General features: G+C 40.8%; 1 protein-coding gene across 1 annotated transcript; it reads left to right on the top strand.

Moving 5' to 3' along the window:
* Nucleotides 1-722: 722 nt before the first annotated feature.
* On the top strand, nt 723-17,769 carry adgrg2a (adhesion G protein-coupled receptor G2a). Its single transcript, XM_049565884.1, has 24 exons — nt 723-788; nt 872-930; nt 1,019-1,066; nt 2,476-2,543; nt 2,626-2,669; nt 2,805-2,838; nt 2,966-3,000; nt 3,487-3,614; nt 3,700-3,817; nt 4,890-7,693; nt 9,587-9,705; nt 9,814-9,950; nt 10,033-10,189; nt 11,021-11,176; nt 11,360-11,482; nt 11,912-11,951; nt 12,048-12,151; nt 13,210-13,334; nt 13,499-13,767; nt 13,846-13,945; nt 14,422-14,708; nt 14,818-14,919; nt 15,672-15,791; nt 16,766-17,769. The coding sequence occupies exons 5-24, from the start codon at nt 2,650-2,652 to the stop codon at nt 16,852-16,854; spliced, it is 5,067 nt and encodes a 1,688-aa protein (XP_049421841.1). The 5' UTR covers nt 723-788; nt 872-930; nt 1,019-1,066; nt 2,476-2,543; nt 2,626-2,649; the 3' UTR covers nt 16,855-17,769.
* Nucleotides 17,770-19,519: the final 1,750 nt, after the last annotated feature.

Genomic DNA, 19,519 nt, shown 5'->3' with positions numbered 1-19,519 from the left:
AATTTGATTAGACGTTAAACTGCTTTATTCAGTGTTTTTACTGGTTTTAGTCACCTGGTTCATTTATTTCGTAGAGGAAAAGACCTCTGCAGATAATTTGGCTCCCGCCAAAAACTTCCTGAACAATAGCCACTGATGGAGTCCTAAGCCAAAGTTCACTCTTGACACATGGGAGAAATTACAGCTGGTTGCAATCTGCAATCCTCACTGCTAGATGCCACTAAATCCTACGCACTGCTCCTTTAAAATATATACTTCAGTTTACATTTGGACCATGGATTGTGCCTTTAAGTCACACACAGGTATATAAGTGTAAAGACACACATACAGAGTTTTGTAAACATGCAAAATGCACCTATGCTAGGATTCAGTTAGCAGTGTGTGTGTGTGTGTGAGCGTGCGTGCGTGCGTGCATGCGTGTGTGTGTGTGTATGTAAAAAATCCTCACTTTCCAAAAATGTCAAGACTTCAAAAAACTGACCCTTACAAAGATAGAAGTCCAAGAGTGCACAAACATGTTTGTATGTCATGACTTGTGAGGACCTTCATGGACATATTTCATTCCCTTACCCTAAACCATGAGTCACAACAACATGTCTAACCCTAACCTTAACACAAACAACCAAAAGCACACATACTATAATAAGCTAACTCATTTTGACTTTGTCCATATCAGGTCGAGATGTATGTGGAGATATGGAGCCCTCCAGTGGCGGGTTTGTGAGGTGCACATCTACATCCTCCCTGGATGATATCTGTCAGGCAAACAAACACTCTGAGCTTACTTGGTGAGTGTGTTTTTCTGTATGCGCTGAGCGTTTATCTGTACATGTGTACACACTCTGTATCTTATCAGTGTTTATTCACCTAGCTCCCTCGTAGAGCCAGACTCCAACCCAGCTGCACAGCCTAAGACAGAATCCTGCAGCAGTGAGTATCAAAAACACAGACACCCTTTATATTTAATCACAATCCACTGCTGCCTCCGCTGCTGTAACTGTGTTTGTCTGTGCCTCAGGTGGAGCGCCTCGCTTTTGTGACTGCACCGCTTTCTGTAATTCTGCAAGTAAGAAAACATCCAGAATATTGTCTTCTGTCCTGTCTGCATAATTTTGTACTGCAGTGTCAATTATTTTTGCTCATATCCCTCCACACACAGCTGCTAATTGTGACAAGTGTGTACCTTGACTTTATGGGATGTTATACAAACTTTAAAGGAACAGTTTGACATTTTTGGGAATTTCTTACTGGCTTTCTCTCAGGAGTTAGATAAGATGGTTGATACCAAACTAATATTTGTATGATATATATGAAACAACAGCCAGCTGCAGGTTATCTTAGCTTAGCACAAAGACTGGAAACAGTCGGAAACAGCTTGCCTGGCTCAACTGTTTAGCTTTGCTTCTGAACAAACAAACAAGATATAATGAGTTTCTTTTACATTACACAGAGCAATGATATATGTTTCCCTCTGTTACCAGTCTCTGTCTAAAGCTAAGCTAACCATCTCCTGGCTGAAGCGTTGTATTTGATTAGCCAATAAGTCCTCTAATCTATCCAACCACATAGTTCCTCTAATACGTTCCATAGGAGCATTTCTTACATAAGAGCCCCTACCAGTGGATGACAAAACAGCTTGTGTATGGCAGTTCCCAGTTGCTGTTTTAAACATGTGGTAAGCATTATGAAACACAGTTGGACCCAATTGCATCAAAACTAAATGGTTGGGTTAGGTTTAGAAAAAAGACCATGGTTTGACTCGAAGGAGGGAGTATGTTTGTAAATAATGTAACGTAACATAATGTGTCTCAGGTGAAATACCTCACGTATGTAGTGCCATACTACAACATACTATGTGAGGTAGCAGAAATAACTCAATATTGACTTTTGCTTTCACACAGGACACAAACCGTAGTTTCATGAATGTAAGACCTGTGTTTGTTTGACCCATCTGCCTTCCCTCCCCTCCCTTCCATGCTAAACGGACTTTGTCGCTCTTTATACTGTGTCCCCTGACTCCGTCCGGTCATAATTACTACAGCCACTAGAGGTCACTGTCCAACACGTACCGTAACGTAACGTAACGTAACGTAACGTAACGTAACGTAACGTAACACAACGTAACGTAACGCAATGCAATGCAACGCAACGTAACGCAATGCAATGCAACGCAACGCAACACAACGTAACGTAACGTAGCGTAATTTAACATAATGTGACGTAAATTGTAATTGCTGCTCGTACAAAAACCTAGGTGGTCTTATTTTTAGGGACAGTCTCACTTGACAGACATGACAGTGGTGACAATCTTCTTTCTGCAAGAAAGTGTATAAGCGCATTTCCCAAAATACTGATATGCAACTGTTCCCTTAACTGTAACATAAAGGCCTCAGAAGGTGTGTGTTAGAAACAAGTCCTAAACTGCCCCTGATTCATTTTCCTTTTCTCTCCTCTCCTTTTCCTCTCTCTCTCCAGGCCAGTTTTTCGCCATAAGAATCAACATCAACAGTGTTTCTGTTGATATTAACATCCTAAAAGGATTGGTATGTACAGCACAGTATGATTTAACAATGCATCCTACTACATATGTGTACTATGCACTGACTCTCTAACCTTATTCAACAGTTGTCTGAACTTAATGCAACCAGAATGTGTTTCGCAATGTCAGGGTAAGTCTTTATCCACTTTGAGTCACTTCCAATTCAGACATGTAGACCATGGGAAGTTATTGAACAGTTACCCTAAAAACTGATTAAGGGTTTTGTTGGTGAAGATTCATGTATGTGGATATTATTTGTTTCCAGGTCAGAGTGTCGAGATATTTTAAAGCACTACAAGGTAAATCTTACCACAGATAACAGTTTGGTATTAACCCAAAACCTTACAAAGTCATATTTTTACTCACATCGATATAAAGCTGTAAATCATGCCTAATATATATATATATATTTTTTTTTCAATCCAGCGAGCTTATCTGGAGTGCCATGGGACACAACAGAGGTAATCATGTTTCTTCCTGTTTTCTATTACTAAAACAGACATTAATGACTGTCCTTATTCCTGTGTCCACTTAGAAAGAGAAAGTACAGGGGCAAATTAATATTACATTCATTTCAATATAGGATAATGCCGTAGTTATGATAATGTATTTTATGATAAATACCAGTATCTTAAAGGGATACTTTAAAAAAGTATATAAAATAAAAATACTTCACTCCCCAGATGATCATTTGTATATCAGTTACTCACACAATGTTACACTGAATTTATAAAGAAAATGTATTTCTTGCATGCCTCCAATGAATGAAGAATCCAAAACTATTCTATTTTTGGCCTCTTCGTTCACTGTAGACACTGGAGAAAAAAAATGTTTTTTCACAAATTCAATAGAACATGGAGTGAGTAATCATTATGCAAATGATCATTTGGGGGGGTGATGTATTGCTTTTAATAAATTGTTTCAGCCCCTTTGCTGCTGGTCTATAGGTTGTACAGCTGCATGGTCATACTGGAGATGTCTGGACCGGTTAATGGTTGCTCCCTGAATAAACTCCTGCAACAAGTCATCACCAGCAGGAGTGGCATTACAAACGAAAGGCCCCTTACACGCATGGGTTAGTCACCAGGTTTATGTGTTTTCCTTTTTGTGAAACCTTTATTATGTAAATGTAACATTAATGGAGCTCTGCTTGTCCACAGTGGTGTGTGGCGCCCCTGGTTTGGCTGTCCGTACTCTGTTGGCATCCAACCTGACCTGGGTTGCCAGTGATCTGCTGACCTCTGATGTGTGCCAGCCTGATCCCACTCTGCTTAAATGGTAAACATTGGTGACTGTGGGGGGTTTACAGTCGTGCATGTTGGGCACAGGAGAAATAAAGGATGTCTCTGATGTTTATAGTCATTCTGGGAAAATCAGGACCTCAAACTGGAAATGTAAACTACAAAAGAGGAACTGCTAGTGTACACTGAACAATAGATGGATGTTATCTACTGCTGTAAGCAGCATATCTAAAATGGGTTTTTCTTTAAACCGAACACAACCGCTAGCTTGACTGTCTAGATCTGTATTGAACTAACTGTCCACTGACACATTTACTGACTGTGCATAGGTAGAACAAAAGACGTTTTATTTTATTCTGTACTCGTACTCATCGTCCTCCGCTTATCTGGGTCCGGGTCGCGGAGGCAGCAGCCTCAGCAAAGAAGCCCAGACAGCCCTCTCCCCAGCCACTTCCATCTCTTCCTAGGGAACGCTAAGGTGTTCCCAGGCCAGCCGGGCGATGTAATCCCTCCAGCGTGTCCTGGGACAGCCCTGATGTCTCCTCCCGGTTGGACATGCCAAAAACACCTCCCAAGGGAGGCGTCCAGAAGGCATCCTTACCAGATGTGGAGGAGCAGCGGCTCTATTCCGAGTCCCTCTTGGATGTCCGAGCTCCTTACCCTATCCCTAAGGCTGAGCCCAGCCACCCTGCGGAGGAAACTCATTTCGGCCGCTTGTACTCACGATCTCATTCTTTCGGTCACTACCCAGAGCTCGTGACCATAAGTGAGGGTTGGAACGTAGATCAACCGGTAAATCAAGAGCTTCGCTTTCTGGCTAAGCTCCCTTTTCACCACAACGGATCGGTTAAGCGCCTGCATCACTGCTGACGCCGCCCCAAACTGCCTGTCAATCTACATCCTCCATCCTACCCTCACATGTGAACAAGACCCTGAGATACTTAAACTCCTCCACCTGAGGCAGGACCTCCCCCCTCTGTCCTAATATGATTTATCTTGTTTAATACCTTCTTTATTGAGCATCTCCAGAATTTAAGGCACTGGCTTCATGCATGAATGTTTATGAAGTATTTCATTTTAATACAGTATTTTGCTATGTGTTCTTTTAGTGAGGTCAATGAGAGCCTTGCTGTACTTCTGACTGACACCTGCCCTCCGGAGCCTTCCACAACCATGCAAAGCACTAGGCAGCCTTCCACTCTGACCAACAGCAACATCACTACAACTCCTGAAGCCTTAACACCATCCGTGACCAACACCACTGAAGAGACGTACACAACAGCTGAAAATACTGCCACAGTTCAACAGATGAATGCATCACAAGAAACAGCTCAGCCTAACATGACAACTCCACTCATAACTGTTGACAGTACACAGTCCTCGACAACACAGCCTGTCCTCCAAACCAGCTCACAAAACATGACTGTGACTGTCTCTGACAGTACAACAGCACAAAACACAACTCTGTCTGATAACACAACATTGCTGACACCCAGAGGAAATACAAAACTGCAGAACACGACCACAGCACCCCAAAACACAACGGAATTCATAACAATATCCCCTGTCAACTCAACATTACAAATGACTACAGCTGCTCCCATTGATTCCACACTTAACACAACTGCACTGTATCCAAATTACACAACAGTCGAAACAGTTTCACCTTCACACAATCACACAACAGTCCACAATGTAGTTACAGTTACACCATCAAATAATCGCACAACAGTTATACCTGCAACCAATCACACAACAATGCAGAATGTAGCGACAGTAACACCTTTAAACAACCACACAACAGTGCACAATGTAACTACAGTTACACCCTCAAACAATCATACAACGGTGCACAATGTAACTACAGTTTCACGTTCAAACAATCACACAACAGTGCACAACGTAACTGCAGTTACACCTTCAAACAATCATACAACAGTGCACAATGTAAGTACAGTTACACCTTCAAACAATCACACTGTGGTGAACAATGTAACTACAGTTTCACCTTCAACCAATCACACAACAGTGCAGAATGTAGCTACAGTAACACCTTTAAACAACCACACAACAGTGCACAATGTAAGTACAGTTACACCTTCAAACAATCACACTGTGGTGAACAATGTAACTACAGTTTCACCTTCGACCAATCACACAACAGTGCAGAATGTAGCTACAGTAACACCTTTAAACAACCACACAACAGTGCACAATGTAAGTACAGTTACACCTTCAAACAATAATACAACGGTGAACAATTTAACTACAGTTTCACCTTCGAACAATCACACAACAGTGCACAATGCAACTGCAGTTACATCTTCAATCAATCACACAACAGCGCACAATGTAACTACAGTTACACCCTCAGACAATCACACTGTGGTGAACAATGTAACTACAGTTTCACCTTCAACCAATCACACAACAGTGCACAATGTAAGTGCAGTTACATCTTCAACCAATCACACAACAGCGCACAATGTAACTACAATTACACCTTCAAACAATCACACTGTAGAGAACAATGCAACTACAATTACACCTTTAAACAATCACACAACAGCGCACAATGCAACTACAATTACACCTTTAAACAATCACACAACAGTGCACAATGTAACTGCAGATTCATCTTCAACCAATCACACAACAGCGCACAATGCAACTACAATTACACCCTCAGACAATCACACAACAGTGCACAATGTAACTGCAGTTACATCTTCAACCAATCACACAACAGCGCACAATGTAACTACAGTTACACCCTCAGACAATCACACTGTGGTGACCAATGTAACCACAGTTTCACCTTCAAACAGTCACACAACAGTGCACAATGTAAGTGCAGTTACACCTCCAACCAATCACACAACAGTGCACAATCTAACTACAGTTACAGTTGATACAACTCTCAATCACACCATGGCGAACAATGTAACTGCAGCTGCCAACAATCACACAACAGCCTCAAACATTTACACAACAGAGTACAATGTAACTACAGCAAACAACAACAGGATGCTACACAATGGTTCAGTTACAATTAATACAACAGTTGGCACAGTTACACCTTCCCCCAATCACACAGAAGTGTACAATGTTACTACAGCAGCAAACAATTTCACAACAGTGGACAATGTTACTACAGCTGACAGGAACAGGAACTTAAACAATGGCACAATTACAACAAATAACGCAACAATAAGCACATTTACACCTTCTCCCAATCACACACTGGTGGACAATGTAACTGCAGTCTCTAACAATCACACAAATAATATAACCACTACGACTGTACATCAAAACAAAACAGCCACAGACAATGTAACCACTGCACCCACCAGGGAAACACAGCAGAACACAACTGTTCCTTATAAAAACATGACATCTACCACTGCTAGACAAGTTAATGTAACACTTAACAACGCAACGACATCCACAAAAAACACAACTGTGAACAATGTGACGCCTGTTGTCAACAACTCCACTGAACCCACAGTAACTCCACTGAACAACCAGACTGGAAATCACACCACAGTGGGAGTGACCCACAACATCACAACAGCCAATGGCAATGACAACTTCACCACAGCTACCACAGTCGTCAGTGCCACCAGCAATCTCAATCAAACTACAGGAATCAGCTTCAACCTGAGCACAACTACAAGCAGTTCAACCACAAACGTTAACCTGACAACCAAAGGACCAGGAGTCAATTTAACAACTGCAACAGCTAATGTTAATGCTACTTCTCCAACCACAACTGCTACAACTATGCATGGTACAACTTCGGCCCAGATTAACACCACTAGTCTACTCACCACTATTGCAAAGCCCTCCTTGAATTCTTCTACAACTACTCTCCAAACCACCACCACCACAGATACAACCACAACAAAATCTGGTATGTATGGTTAAGAATTCAAAATATACAGTTTTGTTTAATTCACAAACAAAACTTTTGAGTATGGTGGATTAAGGTGACTGAAATGGCTCTGTTTTTTGAAAGCCTTTAAATAACTTGTGAAGGAAATAAACCTTGAAGTCCAGGCATCCAGTAATAAATGCATCACAACAATAGATTTGTTACTGGTATAATTCCTTAAAAGGGACCTATTAAGCTTTACCTTATTTTCTGCCATAATGTCACAATGTTGGATGTTTAAAGCTGAGCTAAAACCTCAGGCTTCAGTCTTTTCTGAATACTCCAATGTTTTATTTACTACTTTCGAGACAAGCTGACACTGGCTTGTTATGGATTTCTTTATTATCGTTATCTGCTTTAGGCACACTACTCCAAATGTTTATAGAATGTACACTGCTACATGTGGCTAAATGCAAATGTCAGGGGAACATGTAATCTTGGTTGCCAATGTTGTTTATTTCTCCTCGATTTCGGATCATATTTCTGCTGAAACATATCTGGTTGTGTTTAGAAGCTGTTTTTGACATTAGAAAGTGCTGCTATTCATCGTTACAGCCATTCCCTTGCTGCAAGTACACGGCTACATGTAGCTACATGCTAACTTTAGGGGAACATGTGATCTTGGATGCCAATGTAAATTTCTCCCAAATTTCGGATCTTATTCCTGCTGGAACATGTCTGGCTGTGAAGATAATGGTTTAGAATTTTTTGTTGGCCTTTTTTCAAAGTAGAAAGTGTTGTCATACTCTGTTACAGTTGTCTGCTGGCTGCAAGTACACTGCTACATGAAGCTACGCCAGGGAAACATGTAATCTTGTTGAGCAATGTTGTTGATTCCTTTTTGATTTTGAATCATATTTCTGCTGGAACATGTCCAGCTATGTTTATGGGCTTTTATTGGTGATTTTTAACGGGAGAAAGTCCCTCCATTCACAGGCATTTGGCTGCAAATATACTGTTACACGTAGCTGCATGCTAGCGCCAGGGAAACATGTAATCTTGGTCACCAGTGTAAATTTCTCCCAATTTTGTATCATATTGTAGCTGGAACATGTTTGGTTATGAAGATTTTCGTTTAGAAGCTTTTACTGGCAATTATTCAGAGCAGAAAGTGCCGCTGTACTCTGTTACAGATTTTTGGAAGTATGCTGCTACATGTAGCTACATGCTGATGTCAGGGAAACATATAATCTTGAATGTTAATGTTGTTGATTGCTCCTTAAATTTTGGATTATATTCCTGCTGGAACATGTGTGGTTTTGTTTAGAAGATTTTATTGGGGATTTTTAAGTGAAGACAGTCCCTCCATACACAGGCATTCGACTGCAGGTGTACTGCTACATGTAGCTACGTGCTAGCGACAGTGAAACATGTAATCTTGGCTGTTGATTACTTTAATTTCTCTCTGATTTCGGATCGTATTCCTGCTGGCAATGATGAAGCAGAGATGCTGAGATAGGGAAGTTGGGAAAACCTGGCCAAAAGACTGCCCAATTAGAGCAGACTTTGCTTTTTTGGAGGGGGGGGGGGGGGTCTTAAAGAGACAGGTGCTAAAATGGAGCATTTCAGACAGAGGGTGAATACAAGTGTTTCAGCACAGACAGTGTGAGGAAAATAAGATGTTTTCTGAACACTGAATCATGTAAACGTGTTCTAGTCAAAACCCAAAAATACAAGTATGAACTTAAAAATTAGCGCAATAGGTCCCATTTAATCTGCATGGACAGAATTCTTGTCAGTGTAGCACAAGAGAAGGACTTTTTGATCAAAGCAAACTAGTAACCTTTATCCGTTGCTGTATTGATTATTTATCGATATAATGACCACTATTTACTGTACATGACTTGCGAACTTGCCTTACTGCTTACCAAGGTACTGAAACTACCCCCACAACCACTGTAGAGACAACTACAAGCCAAGGGGCACAGGAGGAACAAGCAGATGAGCTACTGAGTCAAACACAGGATGCATCTCAGTTCAACTCCTCTCAGGTAAGGCTCCTGATCCATTGATGTTTGTGTTGTTAGAAAAGAATATTTGCATAAAATAAGGATTTTTGTGGAATTCTTTAAAACTCAATGATTTGATGGATTTTGCAGGTGGCACAGGTGGTGGGGAACTTAGAGAAGCTTCTGGATGGCCCCACTGTCTCTCAGTCAGTGGGACAAAAGGCCGCCACTGTAATCAGCAACCTGCTGGAGGGCGACTCGCTTGCCCTCTCTGCATCTGCTAAAAGGTACAACTTACCCAACCCTCACCAACAATGGCACACATATTCACATAGATCTAATTTTCTAAAAGTATTTTCCTGTTGACAGGCTGATTCATCTGGTAGATGACCTCGGTCTCAAGCTGGTTGTCACTGGCGACAGAGCAGTCCTCTCTGCAGGCTCGCTGGTCCTGGCAGTGAGGACAGTTGATGGGACCAACTTTCCAACAACATCTGTTGATATTTTCAACACTGATAATATCCAGGTAGCACAGGTTTGAATTTAGCCATCTGGTCTCACTGCAATTCATGAGACACCATGCAAAAACCACTCATACAAATAGATTCCTTCCTATGTGGCACATACAAGTGATGGAAGAGCATTTATGTCATTCACCGAAATTCTTAAACTTTCTTTTAATTTCCTCTTAAGTACGAACAAAGTTCATAGAGTATACATGCTGTACATGTCGTGTTCGCTCCTTCGTCCATATAGCAAAATATATAATTTTTTCTTATAGATTTTATTGGCACATTTCTTGACTTACCTTGGTATAACATTCTTCTGTTTACTATTTGGTAACAATTTTACCTCATCTGTTTGTCAGCGGGATTATGCCCGATTTTTATTAAACTTGATGAGAGCGTGTAGGATGGATCAAGGACAAAAAAAACATTAAATTTGGGAGCAGATCCAAATCCAAGGTGGATACACATGTTATTTTTACCTTTCTTAACATTGCAAGATAGTGCATTTGGCTGCACTCTAAAAGTGCCCTTCTAGTTTTGGCAAAAAAACTTTTCCACAAATATAGTGGAGGACATAGATTATGATAATTATTAAATCTCATAATTGTGCACCCACTCATGAATATGTGGCATTCATCAGGCTGAAATTATCAATTTAAGACAAATTTGTGCATTAGCAGTCCAACTTGGAACACTGGTATAAGCAAACCTTGCAGAAAAAGGTGTAAGTGGTTCCTGCATGAGGCCCAGCGTCTCCAAATGCAAATACTGTGACATAATAAACAACACTACATTGCCTGAGGGAGACACAACTACATTAATAATCTGCTCACTTTCTGTGCGTCCAGCTCCGTGCGCTTGGCAGATCCCGGTCAAAGAGATCAGGGTCTGCTCTGGGGTCTGTGGTTTTGCCCTCCTCCCTCACCACAGGTCTCAGTCCTGAGCAGCAGAGGCAGGCCAGCAGGGTCCAGTTCACCTTCTACACCAAATCTGCCTTCTTCCAGGTACTTTTACATCTGGATTTATCATCTGTCACCTCTTGCAGAGATTTTCACAGATGAATATACTGGTGTTCATTTAATAATTTATGAGCAAGCAGCATTTTTAACTTTTTGGAGCAGCTACTGTGATGAAATAAAATGTAACCTTACTTTAAAATATTCTATTCTATCTCCCTTTTTTTGCAGGATGCAGCATTAGATAACCAAACCATTGTCAGTCCAGTCCTGGCTGCCAGCGTGGCCAATCTGTCAATAAGCAACCTGAAAGAGAACATTCAGTTTACCATCCGAAGCATCAACCCCACAGATGTGAGTGTGCACACAAACAAAAATCATTATTTTTTTAATGAACCCATTCATCCAGAAATGCCACAACTAACTGGCAAGATTCCTAAGGTCAGACAAAAAAATGGTGGGTAGTTAACTATTCTGAGCACTCCATGGCCGTGCCAATTACTGTTTATTGGGAGCCTTGTATTATTTATTATAAGGGTGCATATTTCAAATTCCTTATGGTCTCTATCATGAAAATTATGAATTCATAACCATGTAAAATCCCAATAAGACCTGAATTACCATGACACATTTTCTCATTTAAAAAAAAAAAATTCAAAGACCTTTTCAAAATAAACAGTCTCTTGTATATTAGCTTTAAATAAACTTAACTAAATGGTGAAAGTCAGTGTTGAAAGGTTGCTTATGTCATGATTTTTCTTTTAATTTGTTCTTGGTTCACAGGCAAATGCCACCTGTGCGTTTTGGGACTTCACTCAGAATGGTGAGTAAATGCGTGCCAAATTAAGTTGGTAAAAGTTGGTTAAGTTGCAACAGATACGGTATTAATATCCCTGTTTGTTGTGTCTCTCTCATTCAGGTGGTAACGGAGGCTGGAGCTCTGCCGGCTGCTTTGTTGTCAATGCCACAAAAGAGGAAACAACCTGCAGCTGCAACCATCTCACATCCTTCGCAATTCTGCTGGTTTGTCTGCATTTTTGTGTATATGTGTGTGATATATTAACAATGATAATAGATAAGTAAAGTACCTCAAATCCCAATTAAAATGTATATAGGTGATTAAATAAACAACTAAAATTACTGTGGGTGAAGGGTAAGTGATGTATTTTTCAATCTGGACCCTATTTTACCATGTTTTTGTGTCTAAGTGACCAAGGGGAACAACAATTTTTGACATTGGTCCAGTATTGAAAGAGAGCACTGCAGCCATCAGCTGCTACAGGCTGCAATGTAACCACTCTGGGCATGACCCCATCGTCAATTCTTCGATTTCTTTTTCCATCTGAAAACATCATAAATAGTATCCCTACAGAAATAGAAATATTTGTTACAGAGTAAGATCCTTTTTGTTTATCCAGAAACAGCCATGAAACCGCTATTACCAAACCCACCAGACTCCATTTAAATAAACAGTCATTTAATTATTGTAAAACACACTTCCTTCAGAGTTGACAGAAACAAAATAAAACTCACAAAACTCATCTTGGTATGTCTTGTCACTGTTCCAAAAATCACCAACTCTGGTTGGTTGAAATAAACCCCTTAATTCACCCAGTTAGATGTGAAAATATTCTGGCTCCATACACGCTAAAATTACTGTTTTTTTAATGGAGTCTGGTGGGTTTGGAGATAGCAATTTTGGGTCTGTTTCTGGTTACACAGAGAGGATCTTAGTCTTTAACAAAAAGGTCTATCTTTGTAGGAATCCTTTCCATAATGTTGTCAGACACTAATGCTAACAATCTGAGCCTGTCAGTGACAAAAACAAGCACTTTCAGTGAACATACAGTACACTGAGGGTGCACAAATGTCCCTAGCGGTTATACTACAACCTTTTTCGTTTCTGCTGCAGCCCTCTAGCTCAGGAGTTCACCTTTAAAATGGCAACAGAAATGATCTGGCTTTGTCTTTTGCTGAAGATGAGTCTTTCTACATGGTTACTGCAAGAAAAGATAAAGCTTACTGCTGCTGTATAATGTGTATTCACTTTAAAATGTGTGTGTGCCCTGTCCCTAACAAAGGATTTGTCCAGAGGGGGAATAATTGACCGTCAGCATGCGCAGATTCTTACATTCATCACCTACATCGGCTGTGGAATCTCTGCCATTTTCCTTGCTGTCACCTTACTGACATACCTGGCATTTCCGTAAGAATCCGTTTTACCATGCCGAGGCTACTTCAATTTCAGCTTTATCCATAAACCTCATAACTAGGCTAATTAAGCTCACTTATGTATATCTGGTAAATAAATACAAACCCAACTTCTTTTCCCACCAGTGTTCTAACAAACTCTCTAAACTTTCTATGCAGAAAACTGCTGCGGGATATTCCTGCCAAGATCCTGGTTCAGCTCTGCGTGTCCCTCCTCTTCCTCAACTTGGTCTTCTTGCTGGACGGCTGGCTGGCGCTCTACCCAGCAGTCGGGCTGTGCATTAGCACTGCCTTCTTCCTGCACTACTTCCTGCTGACATCATTCACCTGGGCGGGGCTCGAGGCCCTGCACATGTACCTGAGCATTGTCCAGGTGTTCACTCCGTACCTCAGCAGATACATGCTCAAGTTCTCGCTGGTAGGCTGGGGTGAGTAACACTGATGCCAAATGTCATTAGACTTTTTTAAAAATTGGTTCTGCTGATTAACACGCTGCTCTATTGCAGGCATTCCTCTTATCATCGTGATCATTGTAATAGCAGTGGACAAAGACAACTATGGTGTGGTCACATATGGAAGATACACAGATGGCACTTCAGATGACTTGTAAGTTATAACTCAGTCTTATAGCTGGAGACTTTTACATGCATATGAATGTCTGTTACAGTTAAGCCCATTGTTGCCAGGGAAAGCTCTCTATATTGAACTTTTACCAAAGCTGTGGTGTCTGTGGTGACTGTCTGGCGCTGGTGCACCGGAATTGTCAAGTTAAAATATCCACTGTCTGAAAAGCTCTATTCAGCTGTACACACAGAAACATGTGCATCATATGCAAAGTTAAAACAAATCAGATGCTGTAACCACTTAGCAATCACCTGGGAATGCCATGAAAACACACAAAACACTACAGTACCCATTAATGCTAAAACAACCAGTGACACCCTGCCAACCTGCCTGAGCACCAAGAAAAGTATCTGCAGCACCTAGGAGATAGCAAGCATGATTTTTTCCTTTGAAAATAAACATAAATTTTGTTGTTGTTGTAAATAAACTTGTCTGTGTCTTTATCTGTCTCCCCGTAGCTGTTGGCTGCGCAATGATATCGCCTTCTATGTGGGCGTGGTGGCCTATTTTCTCCTGATTTTTGCTCTGTGCCTGGTGGTTTTCATCATCGTCATGGTCCAGCTGTCCCGGATCAAGAAGCAGAACCCCCAAAACCAGCCTCCAAACAGGAGTGTGATGACAGATCTACGCAGCATCGCTGGCCTCATCATCCTGCTCGGCCTCACCTGGGGGTTCGCCCTGTTCGCCTGGGGACCCCTCTACATACCTTTTGTTTACCTTTTCTCTATATTCAACTCTCTGCAAGGTGAGACTCTGCACTATAAAAAACATGACATTAAAGCAACTACCCTCAGTTTATCCATCTTAGCCACACCGTCATGCGTAAATGTAACCCAAAAACATGTCCTCTACAGGATTCCTTGTCTTTGTTTTCCACTGTGCTGTGAAGGAGAACGTCCGCAGGCAGTGGAGAACTTATCTTTGCTGTGGGAAGCTGCGATTGGCTGAGAACTCAGGTGGGCACCTAAATATGTTCTTAATACCGTTGATGACTTGACAGGGTGGATTCAGGCAGGAACTCTCAGACTTTGGTGGGGGACAGACTTGAGACAAGATACTGCGTGAGGTGAAAGGCACAAGTTCATGCTAATTGCCCAAAGTTGTGTAAAAAATCGCGGTCCTTCTCAGAGTCATAATCTTGGTCAGATTTGAACACACCTGCATGATAGACATTTTTTAGCTTTTATATACAGTGTCCATTGTGAATGAACATCCACTGATTCATATTAGAAATCAGGAAAAAAATATGCTCCTTTTACATACAAAACTTGCCTGGGAATTATGACGCTTTTAGTTTCCTTCAGTTTTAAAGTAATCTAGTTACAGTTATGCGTACAGCCATGGGTACATTGCAATCAGAAACTGCTAACAGCTAATTTGGCATGATTTTTAATAGTCTCAATTTGCCGAAACCTAAACTAATATAGGCTAAAATAAATGAGCGTGAAGTTGTGGCCCACAGCTTAACTCACTGTGTCCATAGCAACCTCTTTATTTCAGTAAATGTAGTTCCAGAACTAAAAGCATGATTTTGTACCAAATGGAAGAAAGACATAGTAAATTAAAAGGAGTAAAAGGAGTGTTTTCATGTTGATATTTCTAGATATTAATATGAGAAAAAAGAGAAATCAAGCAAATTATTATTAATGAAAACATATATTTATATCAACAAACTGACATAAGCCCTGTCATTTACACATTTCTGCAGAATGGAGTCGGACGGCCACCCAGAACAACAGGAATCTGTCGGTTACCACGGCAACCACCTCAGCACCCCACTTCACCTCCCGAAGCGCCTCCGTCATCAGCGATGCCACCAATAGTAGTGGTATGTTCAGAGGTTGCAATTTGCAGTGTCTGACCTGAAAGTTTATACAGTTTCATACTATTTAGAATTATAGTAAAGGAAAAGTTCACCCACCAAATTACAGTTGGTATATCGATTACTCACCCTGTGTTTTTCTCGCATGCTTCTGGTGAGTGAAGAATCCAAAACTTGAGAAAAGTCTTGATGAACTGTAGTAAAGGTGGGCCACGTTTAACAACCATATAAATATTATTTACAAACTCTCACACAACTTGTGCAGTATAATCGAAGTCTCATTTATCCTGTCGTATGCTCAGTACTTCCTAAACAGACATCCCTCTCCAATGGAGAACTAAACATAAAGTGACTCTTTACTATGCTCTCTTCAAAGCCAGAGTCCATTGACAAAAAGAGTAATTTTACCTCACTGAACACAGGAGCTGCTGGTTTACCTCTGCCTCAATCAGTTAGTTTGCTTGTGTTCCTGTGTGACTTTGATGAATCGAAAATTAACCTTATAAAACACCAAAGTCACACAATAACACAAACTAACTACAGATTGACACAGCAGTAGACCAGCAGCTCCTGTGTTCAGCGAGGTAAAATTACTGTTTTTGTCAGTGGAGTCTGGCGTTGAAGAGTGCATAGATAAGTTTCACTTTTTAGATCAGTTCTCTGTCAGAAAGGGCTGTCTGTTTGGGAAGTACTGAGCATATGACTAGAGACATGAGACTTATATAGACTTATATACTTGTATTATACCGCAAGACTGGTGTGAGAGTTAGTTAACAGATGTTTCATACAGCTTGCCTATGATTTCAGTTCATCAAGATCTTTTTTCCGTTAATAGACTGTCATCTTCCATGGAGGCGTGCAAGAAGAACAAAGTTTTCTTTCAGATTCAGTATAGCACAGGCTGAGCAAATGATATACAAATGTTCATTTTGGAGGTGAAGTATTCCTTTAAAATCTAATAATGTGTTGTTCCCCCGCAGGTTCTGTGTTTGCAGACAGCGGAATATCTGACGGCTCCAACAGCGACACTGTCCTCAACGATATTCACAGACGAAATCTGTCACTGTAAGGCGAGGCCTGACAGCTGTGTCAAGCATCTACTTGTGATTACAATAATTATGTGCTCTGAGAGAGCGGCGGGGACACGGCCAGAGATTAGTGATCTCCTGCAGCTCGAGTAAACAAAAAAGGTAATCACAGGAGTGGATGCTTACAGAAACCCTCAGTGTTAGACAAGATGAAGGTTTTGCAGGTGTAATTAAGGGCGGAAGGCGTGAGACTGAAGTACCTTTAGCGAGGATGATTATTGCTTGAATGCAACAAGTGTGACTTGATGCCTTTTCTGCATTAACAGTAGAATATATCAGCACAGAAATAATGTAACAGACTTGTAAGCAGCGGGAGGTGTACAGGTGTATTTCTGACTGAAAAACTGAATTATTTCACTGTTACAGTTGTGACTCAGTGTTTGCGCAGCTTGTTTCAAAGCTCTTAGTCATTACTGTAAACCTCAGATATGATGGTAACATTACTTTGACTCTGCAAGAATAATTATGATGTTAAAGATACAAAACTGCATTTAATTAGTGGACATGCTATCAACGTAGAGATTATTGTTAAACTATTGTGCTTTCTTTTGATAAAATTCTTTTAAATACAAATGTAAATAGGAAAAATGAAGATACTTCCAGTGTGTTTAAAATGCTCCACTGACTGCTGCCTCTGTATATTCACGAGAGAGTCCAATTCCCAATGCACTCTGGGAGGGATTCTGTACTTTAGTGGAGACAAGGTGGATTGAAGGAAAAAGTGCAGATGCCAAAAACATGGAATTAATTTATTAGAAAATGACTATAAATATATCTGTAAGAGCATTTTTTTGGGTAAGATATTGTTGTTGTTTTTTTGTGTTGATGTTAGACCAGAGATTCTTCATGTATTAGAGATTATTTTATTAAGCATTAAAGACATGAAGGATGGTGATGCAGTGTTCTGGAGCATGATCATGCCCTTGTGTGAGAACATGAAAACACCATTATAGAGGAGATAATAAAATTTCTACTCATTACCTTTCCAGTTTGTCTTCTTTGAGTTTCACTACATGACATCTCTATATCTTGAAATGAAACTCTTCAACAGAAACCCACCAATTATGGTCCCTGCAGACTCCCTTCTCATCACCGCATTGTGTAACCTTCAGCAGAGCGTCTCACGCCCACCAGCGCCGGTTCAATCGCAGCCCGTGAAGGCCAGCCCCCGAGGCTGGCAGCAGTTAGCTATTAAAAGTTTTACATTAGTTCAAATCTCGGAGCAGCGCGACCTCTAATGTGAGCCAAATAAGTGAGCACACTGTGAGAATAATGGAGAGGCAGAGAGGTCAGGCACATTTGAGAATTCTGCAACTATTTGAATTATTCTTGAAATATCTGACTATTGTTGTTAACCCTTAGGTCTTATGCTGTTTTTAATAGCTCAAAAATATATTGAATATTGTTTAATCAGCTTGATACTTCAAAACTTTTCCTGACTTTATGGGAATTGCAAAACATACTGTACGTCTTTGTTAGAGTTGTTCAACCTTGGCCATATAGCACATAAAACCTGAAATATTTTCTTGTTATGATGAGAGAATTTTTATTTTGTTACCCACATCCAATGTACAAGTTGAATTTGTGGCAAAAGGTTTATCACTTCAGCTTCAACACTACTTATTACTGCAACAACATGTTGGTTTTAATGAGGTCAGAAGACCAAAAATAATAACAATAATGAAATTATTTGGAGAGCCGGCACAGTGGTGTGGTGGTTAGCACTGTCGCCTCACAGCAACAGGGGTCCTGGTTCGATCCTGGGTGTGGGAGCCCTTCTGTGCAGAGTTTGCATGTTCTCCCTGTGTCAGCATGGGTTTTTGCTGGGTACTCCGGCTTCCTCCCACAGTCCAAAGACAGGATAATTGGTGACTCTAAATTGTCCATAGGTGTGAGTGTGAGTGTGAATGGTTGTCTGTTTCTATGTGTCAGCCCTGTGATAGTCTGGCAACCTGTCAGGTTAGCATTATTGTGCCCTAACTTAGGTGGAAATGTTTGAATCTACTTTCACTGTTCACAATAGTTTAATGCACCACCTTGCCAGAAGACTAAGGTCCCGTTTATACGACAACGATTTCAACTGAAAACGGTAAACTTTAGTTGTGTTTTGGCCGATCATTTTACATGACAGCAGCTTTTTGGGTGCCTGAAAATGCAACATTTTGCAAACGGGTTCCAGAGTGCAATTTTTTGGAAACGGCGCCATCTCCATTGTCATGTAAACTTGCAATGTGCAGTTCCTCTGAAAACGGAGACTTTTCACACATGTGCATTACAGTTCCAGTCACTAGGCATGCGCAAGAAAGTCGACCATCACAACAACAATGGCGGACTCCCGAGCTCTGCTTGTGCTGCTCACCCTACTGAATTTATCAACGCTTCCCCATCACAGTGTAGATTTACTGTAGCAACTCAACCTCGTTGTCCGTCCAGACCAACATTTGTGCGGTTGCCAATTTGTTTGTTTATACATCGCCGCTCTGTAGAAGGAAGCGTAAGCGTCACACCGCCAACTACTGGCCTGGCATGTATACTGCAGCGTTTTTGGTCATTTTTGCGGATCCGTGTGCACGGCGATTGTTATCAAAACGTTGTCATTTAAATGCGGAACTTTTTTCAAAACGAAAATGAGAAACTATTCTGTTT

Source organism: Epinephelus fuscoguttatus, linkage group LG21 (assembly GCF_011397635.1).
Source record: "Epinephelus fuscoguttatus linkage group LG21, E.fuscoguttatus.final_Chr_v1".
In the NCBI taxonomy this organism is placed as follows: Eukaryota; Metazoa; Chordata; class Actinopteri; order Perciformes; family Serranidae; genus Epinephelus; species Epinephelus fuscoguttatus.
The sequence above is the reverse complement of the archived record's forward strand: the minus strand, read 5'-3'. Positions and strand labels throughout refer to the sequence as shown.